At 37.2% G+C, this 17,445-nt stretch overlaps 1 protein-coding gene across 3 annotated transcripts in view; it reads right to left on the bottom strand.

The window, feature by feature from the left end:
- Positions 1–13,985: 13,985 nt before the first annotated feature.
- Positions 13,986–17,445, bottom strand: part of IMPACT (impact RWD domain protein) — a 30,367-nt gene continuing 26,907 nt past the window's right edge. For all 3 annotated transcript variants that reach the window (XM_060613473.3, XM_060613474.3, XM_060613475.3), the window contains exon 11: positions 13,986–16,526. In XM_060613473.3, the coding sequence (XP_060469456.1) occupies positions 16,458–16,526 (69 nt within the window). In that variant the 3' untranslated portion in view covers positions 13,986–16,457. The remainder of the gene's footprint in view (positions 16,527–17,445) is intronic.

Below are 17,445 nucleotides of genomic sequence, written 5' to 3'. Positions count from 1 at the left end.
TATTATGTAATATATATGAAATACAATTGGTTCATTATATAAGTAAGAAATTGGGCTCCAGTGAAATTCATTTTTTAAACTAATATAGAACTAGTTAAAGATTCCCTTCTGACCATGATGGAAAAACAGGGGCTGAATTCACCATCCTACCTGACATAGCCAAAAAACTGGGCAAAATATATGAAACAATGGTTTTCAAGGCACTGGACATCAGGCAATGAAGAACAATGATCCCTGAGAAAAGGGGTTTATGAGGCGAGCTCAGCCATTGCCCCAGCTTACTGTCTTTTGAGACTTTCCAAGCACAGAGCAAGGAGTGGACATCCAGAAGGAGCCCCCAGAAGATTCTTTGAGATGGGGAGGTGAAGATGAGAGTTGGGGAGTATCAGATAGGACTCCGTTGCACCGCTGCTCTGTAATATATGCTTTTATTTATTTAGGGAGACAGAGAGAAAGAGGCAGAGAGAATGAGCAGGGGAGGGGCAGAGAGAGAGGGGGACAGAGGATCTGTCCCAGACAGAGGGTTCCACACTGACAGAAGCAAGCCCAATGTAGGACTCAAACTCATGAAGTGCGAGATCATGACCTGAGCCGAAGGTGGACGCTTAACTGACTGAGACACCTAGGCACCCCAATATATGTATTTTAACTGCACATAAGCTGGAAGTCTTGTGTACAAGATGGTGCTTGTGATTTAAAAAAAATGTATCTGATAAAAATAAAATACACATTACATAGTGAGATTTGACTTAAAATATGGTTGATTTGATTGTTTTTCATTCATGGCATGCAAATTAATGATAATGATCTTTTTAAAAAATCTGAATGATGTTCCCCATCACTCTCCTTAATCTTTATTCTTTTTTGCATTCACTCATTCACTACCAAGAGGCATTAGGACTTTTTTTTTTTTAATTTTTTTTTTTAACGTTTATTTATTTTTGAGACAGAGAGAGACAGAGCATGAACAAGGGGAGGGGCAGAGAGAGAGGGAGACACAGAATCTGAAACAGGCTCCAGGCTCTGAGCGGTCAGCACAGAGCCCGACGCGGGGCTCGAACTCACGAACTGTGAGATCGTGACCTGAGCCAAAGTCAGACACTTAACCGACCAAGCCACCCAGGCGCCCCAAGGTATTAGGACTTTTTACATTCTTCCACAATTACAAAGTCCCTTCCAAAACTAGCCAGGATTTAAAAAAAATTTTTTTTAATGTTTATTCATTTTTGAGAGAGAGACAGACAGAAACAGAGCATCAGCAGGGGAGGGGCAGGTGAGAGGGAGACACAGAATCTGAAGAAGGCTCCAGGCTCTGAGCTGTCAGCACAGAGCCAGATGCAGGGCTTGAACTCACAAACTATGAGATCATGGCCTGAGCCAAAGTCAGACACTTAACTGACTGAGCCCTCCAGGCGCCCCAAAACTAGCCAGTTTTTATGTTTGGACAACTTTCAAGGCCTTTCTATTAAAAAAGCAATGCAGCACCGGTTTAATGTAATTTCTTAATTCCAGTCTCTAAATTGGAGACTCTAAAGAGCATTCAGTGTGAAGAGGAAGGAAAGAAAGGTTGATAAATACACTGCTGACTTTGTAGTAGAAGACAAGGTACAAAAGTAAACAAGATGACTATAAGCAGTATAGATAAGATTGTAAAGGGGCACTGAGTGGGTTGGCTCATAAGGTAAACAAGGATTTATTTTATGGACAAAGTGTGGTAATCTGGACTTTTTTTTTTTCTTGTAATTTCATGTGGGAAGAGAAAGCAATCCAACAGACTTTGGAGAGCTTGCCTTGTGGTCTGAGGTTGTAGGGAATTGCTTTCATGGAAGTGGACTGCCAGGTAGGTAACATTTAAGAAAAAGAATAATGACAAATTATGTTGGGCAAGATTTCATCCTTTCTTACCTTGTGTGAGCAGAGAGTTGACTAGGTGCATAGCTCAGAATTCCATTCTAGGTACTCTGTTTACATTTATTTAAATTTACTGGTGTCAAGTCGCTGTAACTTGTGTGGCAGGCCCCTTCCTTTTCTATCCTTCTGATGTATGTCCAAGGATTCTTTTTAAAGTATTTACGATACTTTAAAAATTCGAGTTCTGTAAATAAAAATAAATATATATAAATAAATCCTAGTAGCTATCATCAGTAATCTTCACAGGTGAGTTCACCATTCAAAAGAACCTATTCACAGAGACTGTTTAATAATCACGGACTTTAACATTCAGAAAGTCATGATTAAACCCTTTTAAAAAAATTTTTTTTAACGTTTAATTATTTTTGAGAGGGAGACAGAGCGTGAGTGGGGGAGGGGCAGAGAGACAGAAACAGAATCTGAAGCAGACTCCAGGCTCCAAGCTATCAGCACAGATCCTGATGTGGGGCTCAAATCACAAGCTGTGAGATCATGACCTGAGTCAAAATCAGATGCTCCACTGACTGAGCCACCCAAGGTGCCCCATGATTAAACCCTTTTAATCAAGATTGTTAAACATCTAGAGATTTTCATATATCAATTAGCAATTTGCTACTAAATAATGAATTTAAGTAACTTTTTTTAGTGAACTGTGACCAGTGATCTAAGGTCTTTTGGAATTATTTAGATCCTTTAACTTAAGCCACTAATTATGCTTATATAGCTAAGAATAGAAATAAATATCACCTTACCTCATGTAGTGACTGTTAAAGATTCATCTTGTGGGGTTCCTGGGTGGCTCAGTCAGTTAAGCATCCAACTTCTGATTTCAGCTCAGGTCTTACAGTTCGTGGGATAGAGCCCCACATCAGGCTCTGTGCTGACAGTGTGGATCCTGCTTGGAATTCTCTCTCCCTTTCCCTTTGCCCACCCTGTGCTCAAGTCTGCGTGCACTCTCTCTTTCTCTAAAAATAAATAAATCAACTAAAAAAAAAAAAAAAAGATTCATCTTGCTAATGTGAAGAGGGACACAACAAGAGACTTAACCTTACCCTGCAGAATTCTGCCGGTCTCCAACACAGCCCATCTCCTTTAACAAACAGGAGACTAAAATCATCACCATGCAGAGTCTTACCAGCAGGTTTACATTTAGGGATGAAGAGGAAGTAGAAGGACCAGACTCTTTTCTTCCTGAGGCTATTTTGCATTATTTGTTGTTGAATTTTAAGACTTCTTTATAGGGGGGCCTGGGTGGCTTGGTGGGTTAAGTGTATGACTTCGGCTTAGGTCATGATTTCAGTTTGTGAGTTCGAGCCCCACATCAGGCTTGGAGCCTGCTTCAGATTCTGTGTCTCCCTCTCTCTCTCTCCTTTCCCTGCTCACTCTCTCTCTCGCTCTCTCAAGAATAAATAAACATTAAAAAAAAAGACTTCTTTATATATTCTGGCTACTAGATCCTTATCAGATATAATTTGCAAATATTTACTCCCATTCTGTGTGTTATTTTCACTTTCTTAATAATATCTTTTGAAGCACAGAAGTTTTTAATTTTGATGAATTCCAACTGATTTTTTTAATTGCTTACACTCATGGTGTCACAGCTAAGAAACCATTATCTAATCCAAGGTTATGAAGATTTACTATTATGTTTTCTTCTGTGAGTTTTATAGTTTTAGTTTTATATTTAGGTCTTTGATACATTTGAGCTAACTTTCATATATGGTGTGAGGTATGGATGCAATTTCATTGTTTTGCATGTGAATATCAAGTTGATGTTATTTGTTGGAAAAGTTACTTTTTAACCCATTGAATTGCCTTGCAATCCTTGTAGAATATCAACTGACCATAAATGTATGTGTTTATTTCTTGATTCTCAATACTAGTCCATTGATCTTTATGTCTATTCCTATGCCAGGACCATACTCTTCTTTATTTTCTATTCAGTTTAACAATATCTTTGTATCTCAAACATCAAATAAAGTATATTTCAAGCTTGTGAAATAGAATTTTATGGTTTAAGACATAAAATCACTAGGGAAGCCAATATTAAAAAGAAAACTCACCAGCATTTAAGGTCAATATGAAATGACATTTTAGCATTCAAACAACATACATTTGTTTAAGCTCTTGTAAAAAAAAAATTTAATAGCACAACAGCATAATTGGCAGATGACAAAACTGAGCAGCATGAGTTTTCAGTCTTAAGCATAGAACTTCATTTAAAATGTGGTCATTATGATTATACTTAAATAAGTTAGGTAACATATACAAACATGGTCTTAGAACTTCTGGTTCCACATGTAAGGAACTTGGAATTCACCACTCCATCCTAATGATGAAAAAGCTGAACAGGCTGAAAAAGCAACTCTTCTTGGATCCATAAGAGAGGGAGGGACACAGGGCAAACTGCTATCGCCAAGACTGGAAAGACAGCCGGGCAAATATACAGAGTTATGAGTTATCAAAGCAGAAGGTCTGAAAACAGAAAACACTAACGAACTGGTGCCAGGGTGCAAAACCATGAACTGTAATTGATGAATTGTTAGAGGATCAGGGAAGTTAACTCACAGTGTAAAATTCCAGGGGGATCCAGTCACAGGGAGGACCCTACAATATTACGAGATTTGTTTCCAAGAGTTCGACCAAGTTCCCAGTGCAAATATCAGAAAAATCCCTTATACTTCCAGCAGGGGGAGAGAAAAAGAAACCATTTTGAAATATGCCAGAGCACTCTGTTCTTAACAAGGCCTGCCCTCAGGGGGAAACTAGTTAACCAGAACCCAACCTGTTGGGGTTAGATCAGAGCCTAACAGATCTTGGGGAAGGGAAACACCCAACTCCAGCCCACTCCAGCCATCTTGTCCCACCTAATGGAGGAGAGTAAGAAATACTTTTACAGTTCACAGTCCAGAGGCATGGGCTCACGAAAAGACTGAGATGTAATCATAGGACTATAGAATGCTTCCCCTCTCCTGACACCTCATTGTCACATCACTAAAGGCCTATATAAAGCAGTTCTTTTTACTCAGTGCATCATGTCTGGCTATCAAGAAAAAAAAATTACAAGACATACCAAAAGGCGAAAAACACAATTTGAATAACATGAGTGAGCATCAGAACCAGAAATGGCAGCGATGTTGGAATTATCAAACTGGGAATTTAAAACAACTATGAAGAGTATGAGAAGGGCTCTGGATAATGCAGGCAGTATGCAAGAACAAATGGGCAAACACTAACTTGAAAAGATGTATGTACCTCCATGTTCATAGAAGCATTATTTATAATAGCCAAGATATGGAAGCAACCTAGGTGTCCACTGATGGATGAATCAAAAAGAAAATGTGGTGTAGAGGCACCTGGGTGGCTCAGTCGGTTAAGCATCTGACTTTGACTCAGGTCATGATCTCACGGTCCGTGAGCTCGAGCCCCACGTCAGGCTCTTTGCTGACAGCTCAGAGCCTGGAGCCTGCTTCAAATTCTGTCTCCCTCTTTCTCTGCACTTCCCTCACTCATGCTCTCTCTGTCTCTCAAAATAAATAAACGTTAAAAAAGAAAATGTGGTGTATAAACATACATACAATGGAATATCATTCAGAATGAAATCTTGACATTTGTGAAACTATGGATGGACCTTGAGGGTATTATGTCAAGTGAAATAAATAAGACACAGAAATACAAATACCGTATGCTTTCATTTCTTTGTGGAACCTAAAAAAAAAAAAAAGACAAAACAAAATAACAATGACAAAAGCCAAGCTCATAGATACAGAGGACAGATAGGTGGTTCCTGAGGTGGGGACTGGGAAGAGGTGGCCAAAATGGGTAAAGGAGGTCAAAAGGTACAATATTGCAGTTATGTAAGTCATGGAGATGTAATGTACAGCATGATGACTATAGTTAATAATATTTGAGGGGGGTGGGAGGGAGGGCAGGGTGGGTGATGGGTATTGAGGAGGGCACCTTTTGGGATGAGCACTGGGTGTTGTATGGAAACCAATTTGACAGTAAATTTCATATATTAAAAAAAAAAAAAAATTTTGAAATTTGCTAAAAGAGTAAATCTTAAGTTATCATCAGAAGAAAAAAAATACTTATGGTAATGTATATTAACCAGACTTACTGTGGTGATTGTTTTGCAATATATACAAATTTCAAATCATTATGTTGTACACCTAAAACTAACATAATGTTATATGTTGATTATACTGCAGTTTTTAAAAAGAGAGAAAGAAAGAAAAGAACAAACAAGGAATATAAGCAGAGAAGTGGAAATCCTAAGAAAGAACCAAAAATAAATGCTAGAGATAAAAAAAACACTGTAGAAAACTGGGCTAGTTAGTAAACTGGACATGACTGAAAAAAGAATCTCTGAGCTAAAGGTTATGTCAATAGAATCCTAGAAAACCAAAAGCAAAAAGAACAACAACTGAAATAAAGAAAAGAATATCCAAGGCCTGTGGGCTGACTACAAACGATTAACATATGCATAGTGAGAATACCAGAAGAAGAGAGAAAGGAACAGAAGAAATATTTGAAACATCAATGACTGAGAATTTCCCCAAATGTCAGACACTAAACCATAGATCCAGGAACCTTAGAGAACACCAACCTGAATAAATACTCAAAAGACTACACCTAAGCATATTATTTCAAACTTTCAGAAAATGAAAGGTAAAGAAAAAATCCTGATAGAATTTCAGAGGAAAAAACTACCTTACCTATAAAAGAACAAAGACAAGAATTACATCCAACTTCCCAGAAATCATGCCAGCAAGATGAGAGTGAAATATTTTAGTGTTGAGAGAAAAACCCACCAACCTAGAATCCTGTACCCTACAAAATTATCCTTCAAAAGTGAAGGAGAAATAGACTCTCTCAGATAAACAAAAATTGAGGGAATTTGTTGCCAGTAGACCTGCCTTGCAGAAATATTAAAAGTTTTTTAGGGGCGCCTGGGTGGCTCAGTCAGTTGATTGTCTGACTCTTGATTTCGGCTCGGGTCATGGTCTCACGGTTTGTGGGTTCGAGCCCCATGTCGGGCTCTGTGCGGGCAGCATGGGTCCTGCTTGGGATTTTCTCCCTCCATCTCTCTCTCTCTCTGTCCCTCGGCTTGCTTTCTCTCTCTCTTTCAATCTCAAAATAAATAAACATTAAAAAAAAAAAAGTTTTTTAGAGAGAAAGAAAGAGGTCAGAAACTTGGATCTACCTAAGCTAAAGAAGAGCATCGAAGAAGGAATAAGTGAGGGTAAAAAAAAAAGAAAACAAAACATTTTTTTAATTCATTTTTAAATGTTTATTTATTTTGAGAGAGAAAGAGAGAGCAAGTGGAGGAGGGGCAGAGAGAGAGAGAGGGAGAGAGAATCCCAAGCAGGCTCCATGCTAACAGCACAGAGCCCAATGCAGGGCTCGACCTCACAAATTGTGAGATCATGTCCGGAGCCAAAATCAAGAGTGGAACACTTAACTGACTGAGCCACCCCGACACCTCATATATTTCTAATTCTTAATTGATCTAACAGATAATAGTTTGTTTAAAAAAAATAATACCAATAACATATTTGATTATGTATGCTTATGTAGATATCATATCCAGTCTTATATACGCTTATTTGTAAATGAAATGAATGACAGCAATGACATTAGGGACAGATGGGAGGAATTAGGATTATTTTGTTATTATAGAATACTCATACTACCCAGGGGTACATGAAATAGTAGACTGTTATTTGAAAGAGGACTTGGATTAACTGTAAATGTATATTGTAAACACAGTTTTATGACTTCACTCAGTAGTTTCAATGAGACATAGATTTTGTTATCAGTAGATAGGTACCATACAATCATATTAGCAAAGCCAAATTTAGTTTTTCCAGTCCCTCAAAATAACAGCCAAAGGAAATTCAAATTATTAAAAATCAAAACAAACAAAACCCATACTTTCTCCAGTTATTTGTTCATCCTGATTAGGATATATAACTAATTTACAAATTAATAAGTCAAATGAAACATGAATTAAAGTTAAAAACAATTCTTAGAAATTGTCATATGCCAATGAAATTCTGTGATATTCCCATTTTGGAAATAATGCCATACATTTCTCATCCCTGTGTTGAGGGATGGCAAACATGTGTATCACAGGCAACTCACAAAAGCCTAGGAATAGGAATACCAAAGAAAAAGAAAGAAATTTCAAGAGGTATATTTATGAGAGTATCATAATATGGATCCATGCCAATGGCTCATCCTGTTACCCAATTCATCAGCAGATTCTAAGTTTGCTTCCTAAATGTTTTTCAAATTCATCTACATAGTTTCATCTCCATTGCCATTATCCTAATCCAAACTACCGTTATCTCTTTATTACTACAATAGCCTCTTAAATGTTTTCCATTATCCACTCTTGTTGATTTTCAATCCATTTTCTACCAGAGCAACTAAGGTTCTCTTCTTGAAAGACAAATCTGATTGAGTCACTCTTCTGCTTAAAATCCTTTCGTTGTTTCACATTGCTCTTTTTAAGATCTTCTCAGGGAAGAAATTGTGGTTTATATACACAATGGAATACTACATGGCAATGAGAAAGAATGAAATACGGCCTTTTGTAGCAATATGGATGGAATTGGAGAGTATTATGCTAAGTGAAATAAGTCATACAAAGAAAGAAAGACAGATACCGTATGTTTTCACTCTTGTGTGGATCCTGAGAAACTTAACAGAAGACCATGGGGGAAGGGAAGGAAAAAAAAAAAGTTAGAGAGGGAGGGAGCCAAACCATAAGAGACTCTTAAAAACTGAGAACAATCTGAGGGTTGATGGGGGGTGGGAGGGAGGGGACAGTGGGTGATGGGCATTGAGGAGGGCACCTGTTGGGATGAGCACTGGGTGTTGTATGGAAACCAATTTGACAATAAATTTCATGTTTAAAAAAAAAAAAGAAAAGAAAAAAAAAGATCTTATCAAGGTCTACAAGATTCTACCTGACTCATTTTGCCTACCTTTTCTGTTTCATCTCATAAGATTCTTTCTCCAGTCCCCTGCACCCCAGCCACACACCAAACTTTCATTTCCTCTAAACAAAAGTTTTCAATAAACTTATAGTAAAACAATGAACTATAAAGGGTAGGTCCTCCCACCAATGCAATTCCCCAGAACGTTTATTTCAGTTGGTATTTTTTTCTTACATCGATCAGCCCTGTGCATGCCTCCGGACAACTTCCATCAGCTACTCCCACTGCAGCTTTCTTCCTGCTTTCCACATCACCTTACAACAGTTAGAACAAAGTGAAGTCTACCCTATACTATATAGGGTCCTATTACTATTTTTTTTAATTGTGGCAAAAGACACATAACTTAAGATTTGCTATGTTAACCATTTTTAAGTGTGCCATTCAGTGGTGTTAAGTATATTCATACTGTTGTACCAACCAATCTCCAGAACTCTTCGTCATGCGAAACTGAAACTCTACACCCATTACCAACAATTTCCCATTTTCCCTTCTTCTCAGCCCCTGGCAACCACCATTCTACTTTGTGTCTCTATGAATTCAATGACTGTAGGTACCTCATGTAAGTAGAATCATACAGTATTTGTCCTTTTGTGACTGGATTATTTCACTCACTTAGAGTAATATCCTCAAGTTTTATCCATGTTGTAGCACGTGTCAGAATTGCCTTCCTTTCTAAGGATGAATAATATACCACTGAATGTATATAACACATTTTGTGTATCTATTTATCTGTTGATGGACATTTGGGTTGCTTTTACCTTTTGGCTTTTGTAAATAATACTGCTATGATCATAGATGTACAAGTATTTCTTCAAGACCCTGCTTTCAGTTTCTTGAGGTATATACCCAGAATTGAAATTGGGGTATTGTACGGTAATTCTGTTTTAATTTTTTGAGGAATCACTATATTGTTATCCCTAGTGGCTGTACCATTTTACATTCCTACCAGCAGGCACAAGGGTTCCAATATCTCCACACCTTTGCCAACACTTGTTATTTTGTGTTTGTTTGTTTTTTTCATAGCAGCCATCTTAATGGGTATGATGAGATTTCTCATTATGGTTTTGATTTGCATTTCCCTAACGATTAATGATATTGAGCATCTGTTCATGTGCCATTTGTATACATTCTTTGGATAAATATCTGTTCAAGTACTTTGCTTCCTGTAATAAAAAAACAGATTGACAAAAGAAAAACAAGCAGAAGTTTATTAACATGTATGCCTCATATATGTGTGGGAGATACCCAGGAAAAATAACTAAAACTCCCGAGACGATCCAAGCCACTATCTTAAATACCATCTTAATCTAAAGACAAAAAAGATGTTGGGGGGGAGAGGGGAGAGGAGGTAATTTATGGGAAGGTGGGAGGAGGAAATGATTGGTAAGCAAAGGTTGCCCTTTGCAGGGTAGACATGCAGATAAGACACAGGTGAAAAAGTTGTATATGGTAATAGCTCTCTTTCTGGTACAGGCCCCCTTTCTAATGTAAATTTCCTTTATAAATGTAGATTTCCATTACAAAAAGGTAACTTTTTCTTAGTCTTCAGAACTTCTGCTATGTCTGCAGTTTCCTGAAATAATTAGCTCAAACTAATCCTTATGCCAAAGAGGCATATTTCAGGTGGCATATTCAGCTACACTTCAGCACCAATATCTTACTGATTTCAGATCAATCTGATTTCACTTCTTTTACAAGAAACATTAAGCTCCTCCTTTGTGTGAAACTTTAGTGGCATTTCACACACGATCTTATTTCATTCAACCCTCCAAAAGTCCTATGAGGAAGGATTATTTGCCCCATTTTACAGATGAGAAAAATAAAGCTCAAAGAAGTTAAGTAAGTTGTCCAAGATGGCTTCCATGTCCAAGGAACAGAACCAAAATTTAAATCCAGCTCTGACTTGCAAATCTAATTCTCCTTAATTACAAACACATAGTTGTGATTTATCTCTTGTCTGTCGAATGACAATAATACAATCTGGTAATGAGTTTGATGTCCTTTATTCAAAGAACAATAATCCACAGGTTAGGGGAGTACAGTGCCTGACAACCAGTAAAGCATTCTTGGCAAGGAATTTTGGGCAAGAGTGAGTTTTATAGAATATTAGGAGAGGTAAGACAGAAACATGGCTAGGAGGTCCGATTCCTTATAAGGCCAGCAGGTCCTACTGTTTAGAGTAGGGTAAGATAGCTAAAGCTGAGTTGGAGGACTATGATTGATATAAGCTGAGTTTCCTTGAGAGGCATTTCCCGTAAGTGCAGACAGACCTATGTTTAGATCTATGACATGGGTTGTACTACTGGGGCAGTCCCCATTTGGTGGGTCCTGATATATGAATTAACTTTATCATGACCCTAAACAGTATGTAACTCAAAAGTGGGGCTAAATGGGAAAACAAAATGTAACAAAAAAACTCTTCCCTATAGGTTCAGAAACCAAAATCCTATCTGTAAGCGTTACAATTTTTGACTTGCCTTTCTTTCTCTTTTTTACCTGGTCTACACCAGGGGGTTGGCAAACCATTGCTCACAGACCATAGTCTGGCCCCTGAGCTAAGAATGGTTTTTATATGTTGTGATATTATGCTTATCACATACTAAGCACCGTGGAAGGCATCCCATTTAATATCCATAATATCCCATCTCCATAATATCCCAGTCAGGGAAGAATCATAATCTACATGTTTATAAATTAGGAATCTAAGAGCAAAAAAGATGAAGTTCCCTGATAAATTCACAGAGAATATACCAGTGGGACAGTGCTGGAGTACTGAAATTTACAGAATATGTCACAGGTACGCAAAACCGTAAACGGATTTCTCTGTATCTGAACCAACTTGGTAACAAGCCCCAATATTTCCACTGCTGGCAGGGGGGACATGTGTCATTTAAGATTACTCAGTCATTTCAGGTATAAACTATAGTAACCAAAGGCATTCAATTTCATTAGTCATCAGGGGAATGCAAATTAAGACCACAAACTGAAGGCACAATGTACCACACAGCATAATTAAATTGAAAGTCAGGTAATACCAAATATGGATGTGCAGCAACTAGAACTTTGTTCACTACTGGTAGGAGTGTAAATTGGTTTAACTGCTTTGGAAAACTGCTTGGGAGCATGAGTGATGTGTGCCGGAACTCACAAAGAAGCAACTGCTAGGTTTTCAGGAAGTTTGCCGCAGGTTGATTTCACCTTGGTAGCTTGGAATTGAACGGTGTGGGAGTATATACACCACAGGAACTGGCAAATGTTATTGATGAGCAACCACCCCAGAGAGAGTTAAAAAATTTACCAGCACACCTTGGGGCGGTGTACTCTAAAGCTCTACATACGTGGATCCTGACTTGGCAAATTCATTTCCAGGTATATATGCTTCAGAAATGCGTATATGTGTTGACTACAAGCCATGCACGAGAATAATCGTAACAGCACTAATTGTAACAGCCTCAGACTGGAGACCCAAATACTCATAAACAGAATTGATAAACTGCCATGTTCACTCAATGGAATATTATACAGTGGTAAGAATAAAATAACTGCTACATACAAGAATCAGATGAATTTCAAAAAATGTTGGAACAAAAGGAGTCCAAACAAGAGTACATACTGTGTAGGGGAGGTTGGGTGGCTCAGTTGGTTAAGCAACTGACTTCGGCTCAGGTCATGATCTCACAGTTCGTGGGTTGAGCCCCACGTTGGTCTCCGTGCTGACAGCTCAGAGCCTGGAGCTTGCTTCGGATTCTGTGTCTCCCTCTCTCTCTGTTCCTCCCCTGCTCGTTCTGGCTCTCAAAAATAAATAAACGTTAAGAATACATACTGTGTGACTCCACTTCATGTTAAAGTCAAAACAGACCAAATTAACCTCTGGGGTCAGAAGTCAGGGAGATGGTTAGGTGGCAGGGAGAGCAGCTAATGTGGGATGAGATGCAAGGGGATTCTGCAGTGCCGGTAGTGTCCTTCCAACCTAAGTGCTGGTTATATAACTTTATTTTGTGAAACTCATTAAGAAGTTCAATTTAAAAACTTAGTCACTCCTGGGGTGCCTGGGTGGCTCAGTCGGTTAAACGTCTGACTTCAGCTCAGGTCACAATCTCACACTCTGTGAGTTTGAGCCCCGTTTCAGGCTCTGTGCTGACAGCTCAGAGCCTGCAGCCTGCTTCCGATTCTGTTGTCTCCCTCTCTCTTTCCTCCTCCCCTGCTGGTGCTGACTCTCAAAAATGAATAAATGTTAAAAAAAAATTTTTTTTTTAATAGTCACCCTCATAATTGGATATCCATATGGAAATGAACTGCAAATTAAATCTCTTATACAAAAATTAACAAAAAATGGATAACAGATCTGAATGAAAAACAAACAAAAAACCTCTAAAACTTTAAAAAGAGAACAGAAAAAAATCTTTATGACCTGGGTTTAGGCAAAGTCTTTAGACCTAACACCAAACTCTTGATTAAAAACAAAACAAAAGGTCAATTATGTCTCATCAAAATTAAATACTTTTACTCTGTGAAAAACAGTCAAGAGAATGAAAAGACAAGCAACAAAATGGGAGATTATTTGCAAATTACCTGGCAAAGAACTTGTATCCAGAATATGTTTCTTGGTTTTGATAAATATACTATAGTTATATAAGATGTTACTAGTAGGGAGAGCATTTTTCAACTTCTAGTGAATCCATAATTATTTCAAAACAAAAAAAGATCAATTTAAAAATATACTGGTATTTTTTTCTACCAGAATCCCTACTGTCCCACATCTTTGGTATCCTAAGTATCTTCTAACACAATGCTAATGTAGGTCTAACCAATAAACCTTTCCTAGAGAGCAATTTGGCTAAACCAATCAAGCTATTAGAATGTATAAATGTTTGACCAAGAAATTCTATTTCTAGGAATTTTTCCTAATAATCAGAGACAAATACCAAAAAATCTGCATACAATGATTAGTTTTTCATAAATATTTAAGCGAAAAAATTGAAAAAAACTTAAACATTGGAAACATGGGAGAACAGTTAGTATAGTATGATACACCCAGAAGACAGAATACTATGTAGTCATAAGAAATTAAGCCATAGAAGAATATTTATTGACATGGGAAAATGTTAACAGTATGCTTCTATATGAAATATGCAGGATACAAAACAGTATATACAGTTTAATACCATTTTTATGGAAAGAAAAATAGCCATATATACAAAATCATGCACAGGAAAAAAATAGAAGGATGTACATAGTAAATGTTAATAATGGTTATCTCTAGATAGTACAATTAGAGGTGATTATACAATTTTCTCAGTAAATTTCACCTGCCCGCCAAACAGTATCTGCTTCATGCTATTCTTTCTTGGGTGTGATTAGCTTGATGTAACTCTTTTCAAACAGACTGCTTCATGGTATGTACCTCCAAACCATACTGCTTTTCCCACGTAAAAAGTAGATGCTACTTGCTCTTACATAACTGGCATATGGAGAATATTTTTAACTAACACAATATACTACAAAATATGCCACAGCATAGATCTGGCTATAGAAAATTAATTGTATGGAGAATCTGAAAATCCTCTACTAGAGAGAAATTTTAAATAGAGAAAAAGATGCTCTCATTAGCTAGGGGTCCATAATGGTTGGGTGTAAATAACTCAGATTCCAGAATTAGAGACTTTGGGATCTCTTCTTCCCAGCTAACTGACTTTAGGCAAAGGAGATTAGGTTTTTTAGTCAGGAAAATGTGATTAATAATTTTATAGAAAGATGCAAAAATAAGATTTTTTTTAAATAAGGGAAAATGAGATCACAGATATTAAAGGTCTTCCATAAAGACCTAAACAACTGAGATGAACAGCAAGAAAGAAATTCACATTTGGTGTTACAGAAAAATTAATTCAATTTTTCTGCAGCACCAAATTCTTCCTATTTTATATCTTTGTTCACAGGTTAGAATGTGTTAAAATTGTGAAATTATTTTAGTGTTAATTAATGGTCTTCAACTTCTTTAGTTAACAGTTAATAACACTGGATATACTTTTCATGGAATCTGACCTAGCTGTTCTAAATATATATAGCACATCCTCCGATGACTCTTCATCACTGGCAACATCAGACATATTTACAACAAATATGACTTGGATTTTATTTCTCAGAATCCATCCTAGTGGAAAGCTATTTACTAATTTTTATTAAAAACACCAAATAAGGTTGTTGGATCTTTTAAAGGTAAGACATCAAGAGACCAGAAAAGGCTATCTATCTGTGTCTGCTTTTCTGCAATGCTTTCCATAATGCAAGCACCATTCCAAGTTGCCTCCTAATTTCTGTCCCCTTCCTTTGGAAGAGAATCTCAGGCAAATCTGCAATCAATTAATGACTCTCAATAATTGTTTGCAATCATATCTGAAGGGGAACAGTTAATGACTTACTGTTAGATCTCAAAGATAAATGTATTGTCTAGAGGTAAACAGCATAACTTGCAGATGAAAGGAACATAAAACACTGATCTTAAGGAAGATCTGGTAAGAATGGACAAGAGGGATTTTCTTTGTTTTCCCAACCAAAATGTTTGCTCCTTTTCGCCCCAAAGTCAAGGAGTTGAGAAAGACAGCTGGAGCATACCTACATAACTATGCGATGATGCACTCCACCCCATACCAGTGTTGTTTTCCTACCTCTACCCCCTTCTAGAAAGGCCCCGTTAACTGCAGAAGAGCTTCTACAGTAGTCCTAATTCCTCAATGAAGATCACAAGAAAGGTACTCCCAGGATATGAAAAGACCCAAAACTAGAATATTACACTAACACGTTTCAGGGGCAAGAGACTACTGACACTCCGTATCTACTGGTTTGCATTACAAGAATCAAAAAAAGTAAAAGCCAAAAAACCACATTTTGAAATTTCACAATCACCAATTTGCGACAGAAATCAAAGCATAACACTTGTGCTAACAAATATGTCAGATGAATTATCGCTTCAGCACATAACTGCAGATGGATACTCCTGGATTTTTGCTTAATCATTACTCAGTGATGAACACTATAAAATGCAAGGTGACTTCCTATGAACCAAAATCACAAGAAGAAACTCTCCAAGATCAATCTGCAATGAGCTCCTATTCCAATAAGCCATAAAGAGCAGTAAAAGGCAATATTCATTTAACGTTATGAGAATCCCGATGACAAGATATCAGGTATTTATATTCCTCTCGAGACATTTCTTCCCCACCTAACAAAGGCACTTGACATGTACTGAAATGGACAGTTAATTCAGGTACTGCCCTGGACAACTGTTACCTTCCTAAGATTAGATGAAGTGGCAATTAAGTTCAAATTAATTCTTCTGAAGCAGCCTGAAATACACATGAATATATCACAAGTTCTCTATTTTTGGCAGATGATATAACCAAAGAAGAAAAGGTAACGCTGGTGTCCACAATGGATTGGCTGACTTGAGCAGTCCAGGATCCTCTCTGCACAATATTCCTTGATGACTGTGGAATTTGTGTATAATTATAGGCAAATTAACCTGTTGTATAATTTTAGGTATTAATGTTCACTCCTCTTCTTGTCTTTTTTTACTTTTTTGTTTTTTCCCAAAGCCTTAGATGATTCCTCCTAAAAAAGATATAAATCAATGTAGTATCTCCCAGTTTATATCAAGATACTGGCTTAGGAACCTTAAGTCTAATCATACAGAATAAACAGAACAGTGAAAATATAATTACTTCCAGGTACATCATCTTTCTGTTTTATGGGACATTTTTACTTATAGTCTATTTTAATATTTCCAAAATAATCAAGGATAGTCAAGGAAAACACTCATCTAACAGATTTATGTTTGAATCTATTTAATCTATTGTGCACTTTTCAAAGTTAAGGTAGAAAACTTTAAATAAAATAAACATGTTTATAAAATATGAAACAAAAAAAATTCAAAGTTTAAGGGCAGACATCCAAATGCATGCCAGGGGAGAGGGAAGGGACTCTGAGACTAACAGTGAATATCAGAATTTTACATATGTTTAATTTTTTTTTTTTAACGTTTATTTATTTTTGAGACACAGAGTACAAGCAGGGAGGGACACAGAGAGAGGGAGACACAGAATCTGAAAGAGGTTCTAGGCTCTGAGCTGTCAGCACAGAGCCTGATGCGGGGCACCGTGAGATCATGACCAGAGCCAAAGTCAGACGCCTAACAGACTGAGCCACCCAGGCGCCCCGGAATTTCACATACGTTTAAAGAACAGCTAGCTCATAGCATTAGCTACACAACCTCACCTGGCCTCAATTTAGGGACTGAAGAATAATTGGGTCTTAAAAGTTTTTATAAAATTCTGTATGAATCTATGAAATTAAGGCTCAAAGGGATGGAGTGATCTGCCCAAGGTTACACAACTAACTGGCCACACTGTTTTTACTAGAACCTAAGTCTACAATTTCCTAGTCCAAAGGTTTTCCCAGTGTACCACAAACACTCTGATTCATTCTTAATTTTCTGTCTGGGTTTGGTTTTTTTCTACTTTCATAGGCAATG

Source organism: Panthera onca, chromosome D3, assembly GCF_046562875.1.
Source record: "Panthera onca isolate mPanOnc1 chromosome D3, mPanOnc1 haplotype 2, whole genome shotgun sequence".
Lineage (NCBI taxonomy): Eukaryota > Metazoa > Chordata > Mammalia > Carnivora > Felidae > Panthera > Panthera onca.
Note: the sequence above shows the minus strand (reverse complement) of the source record. Positions and strands in the feature narration are given on the sequence as shown.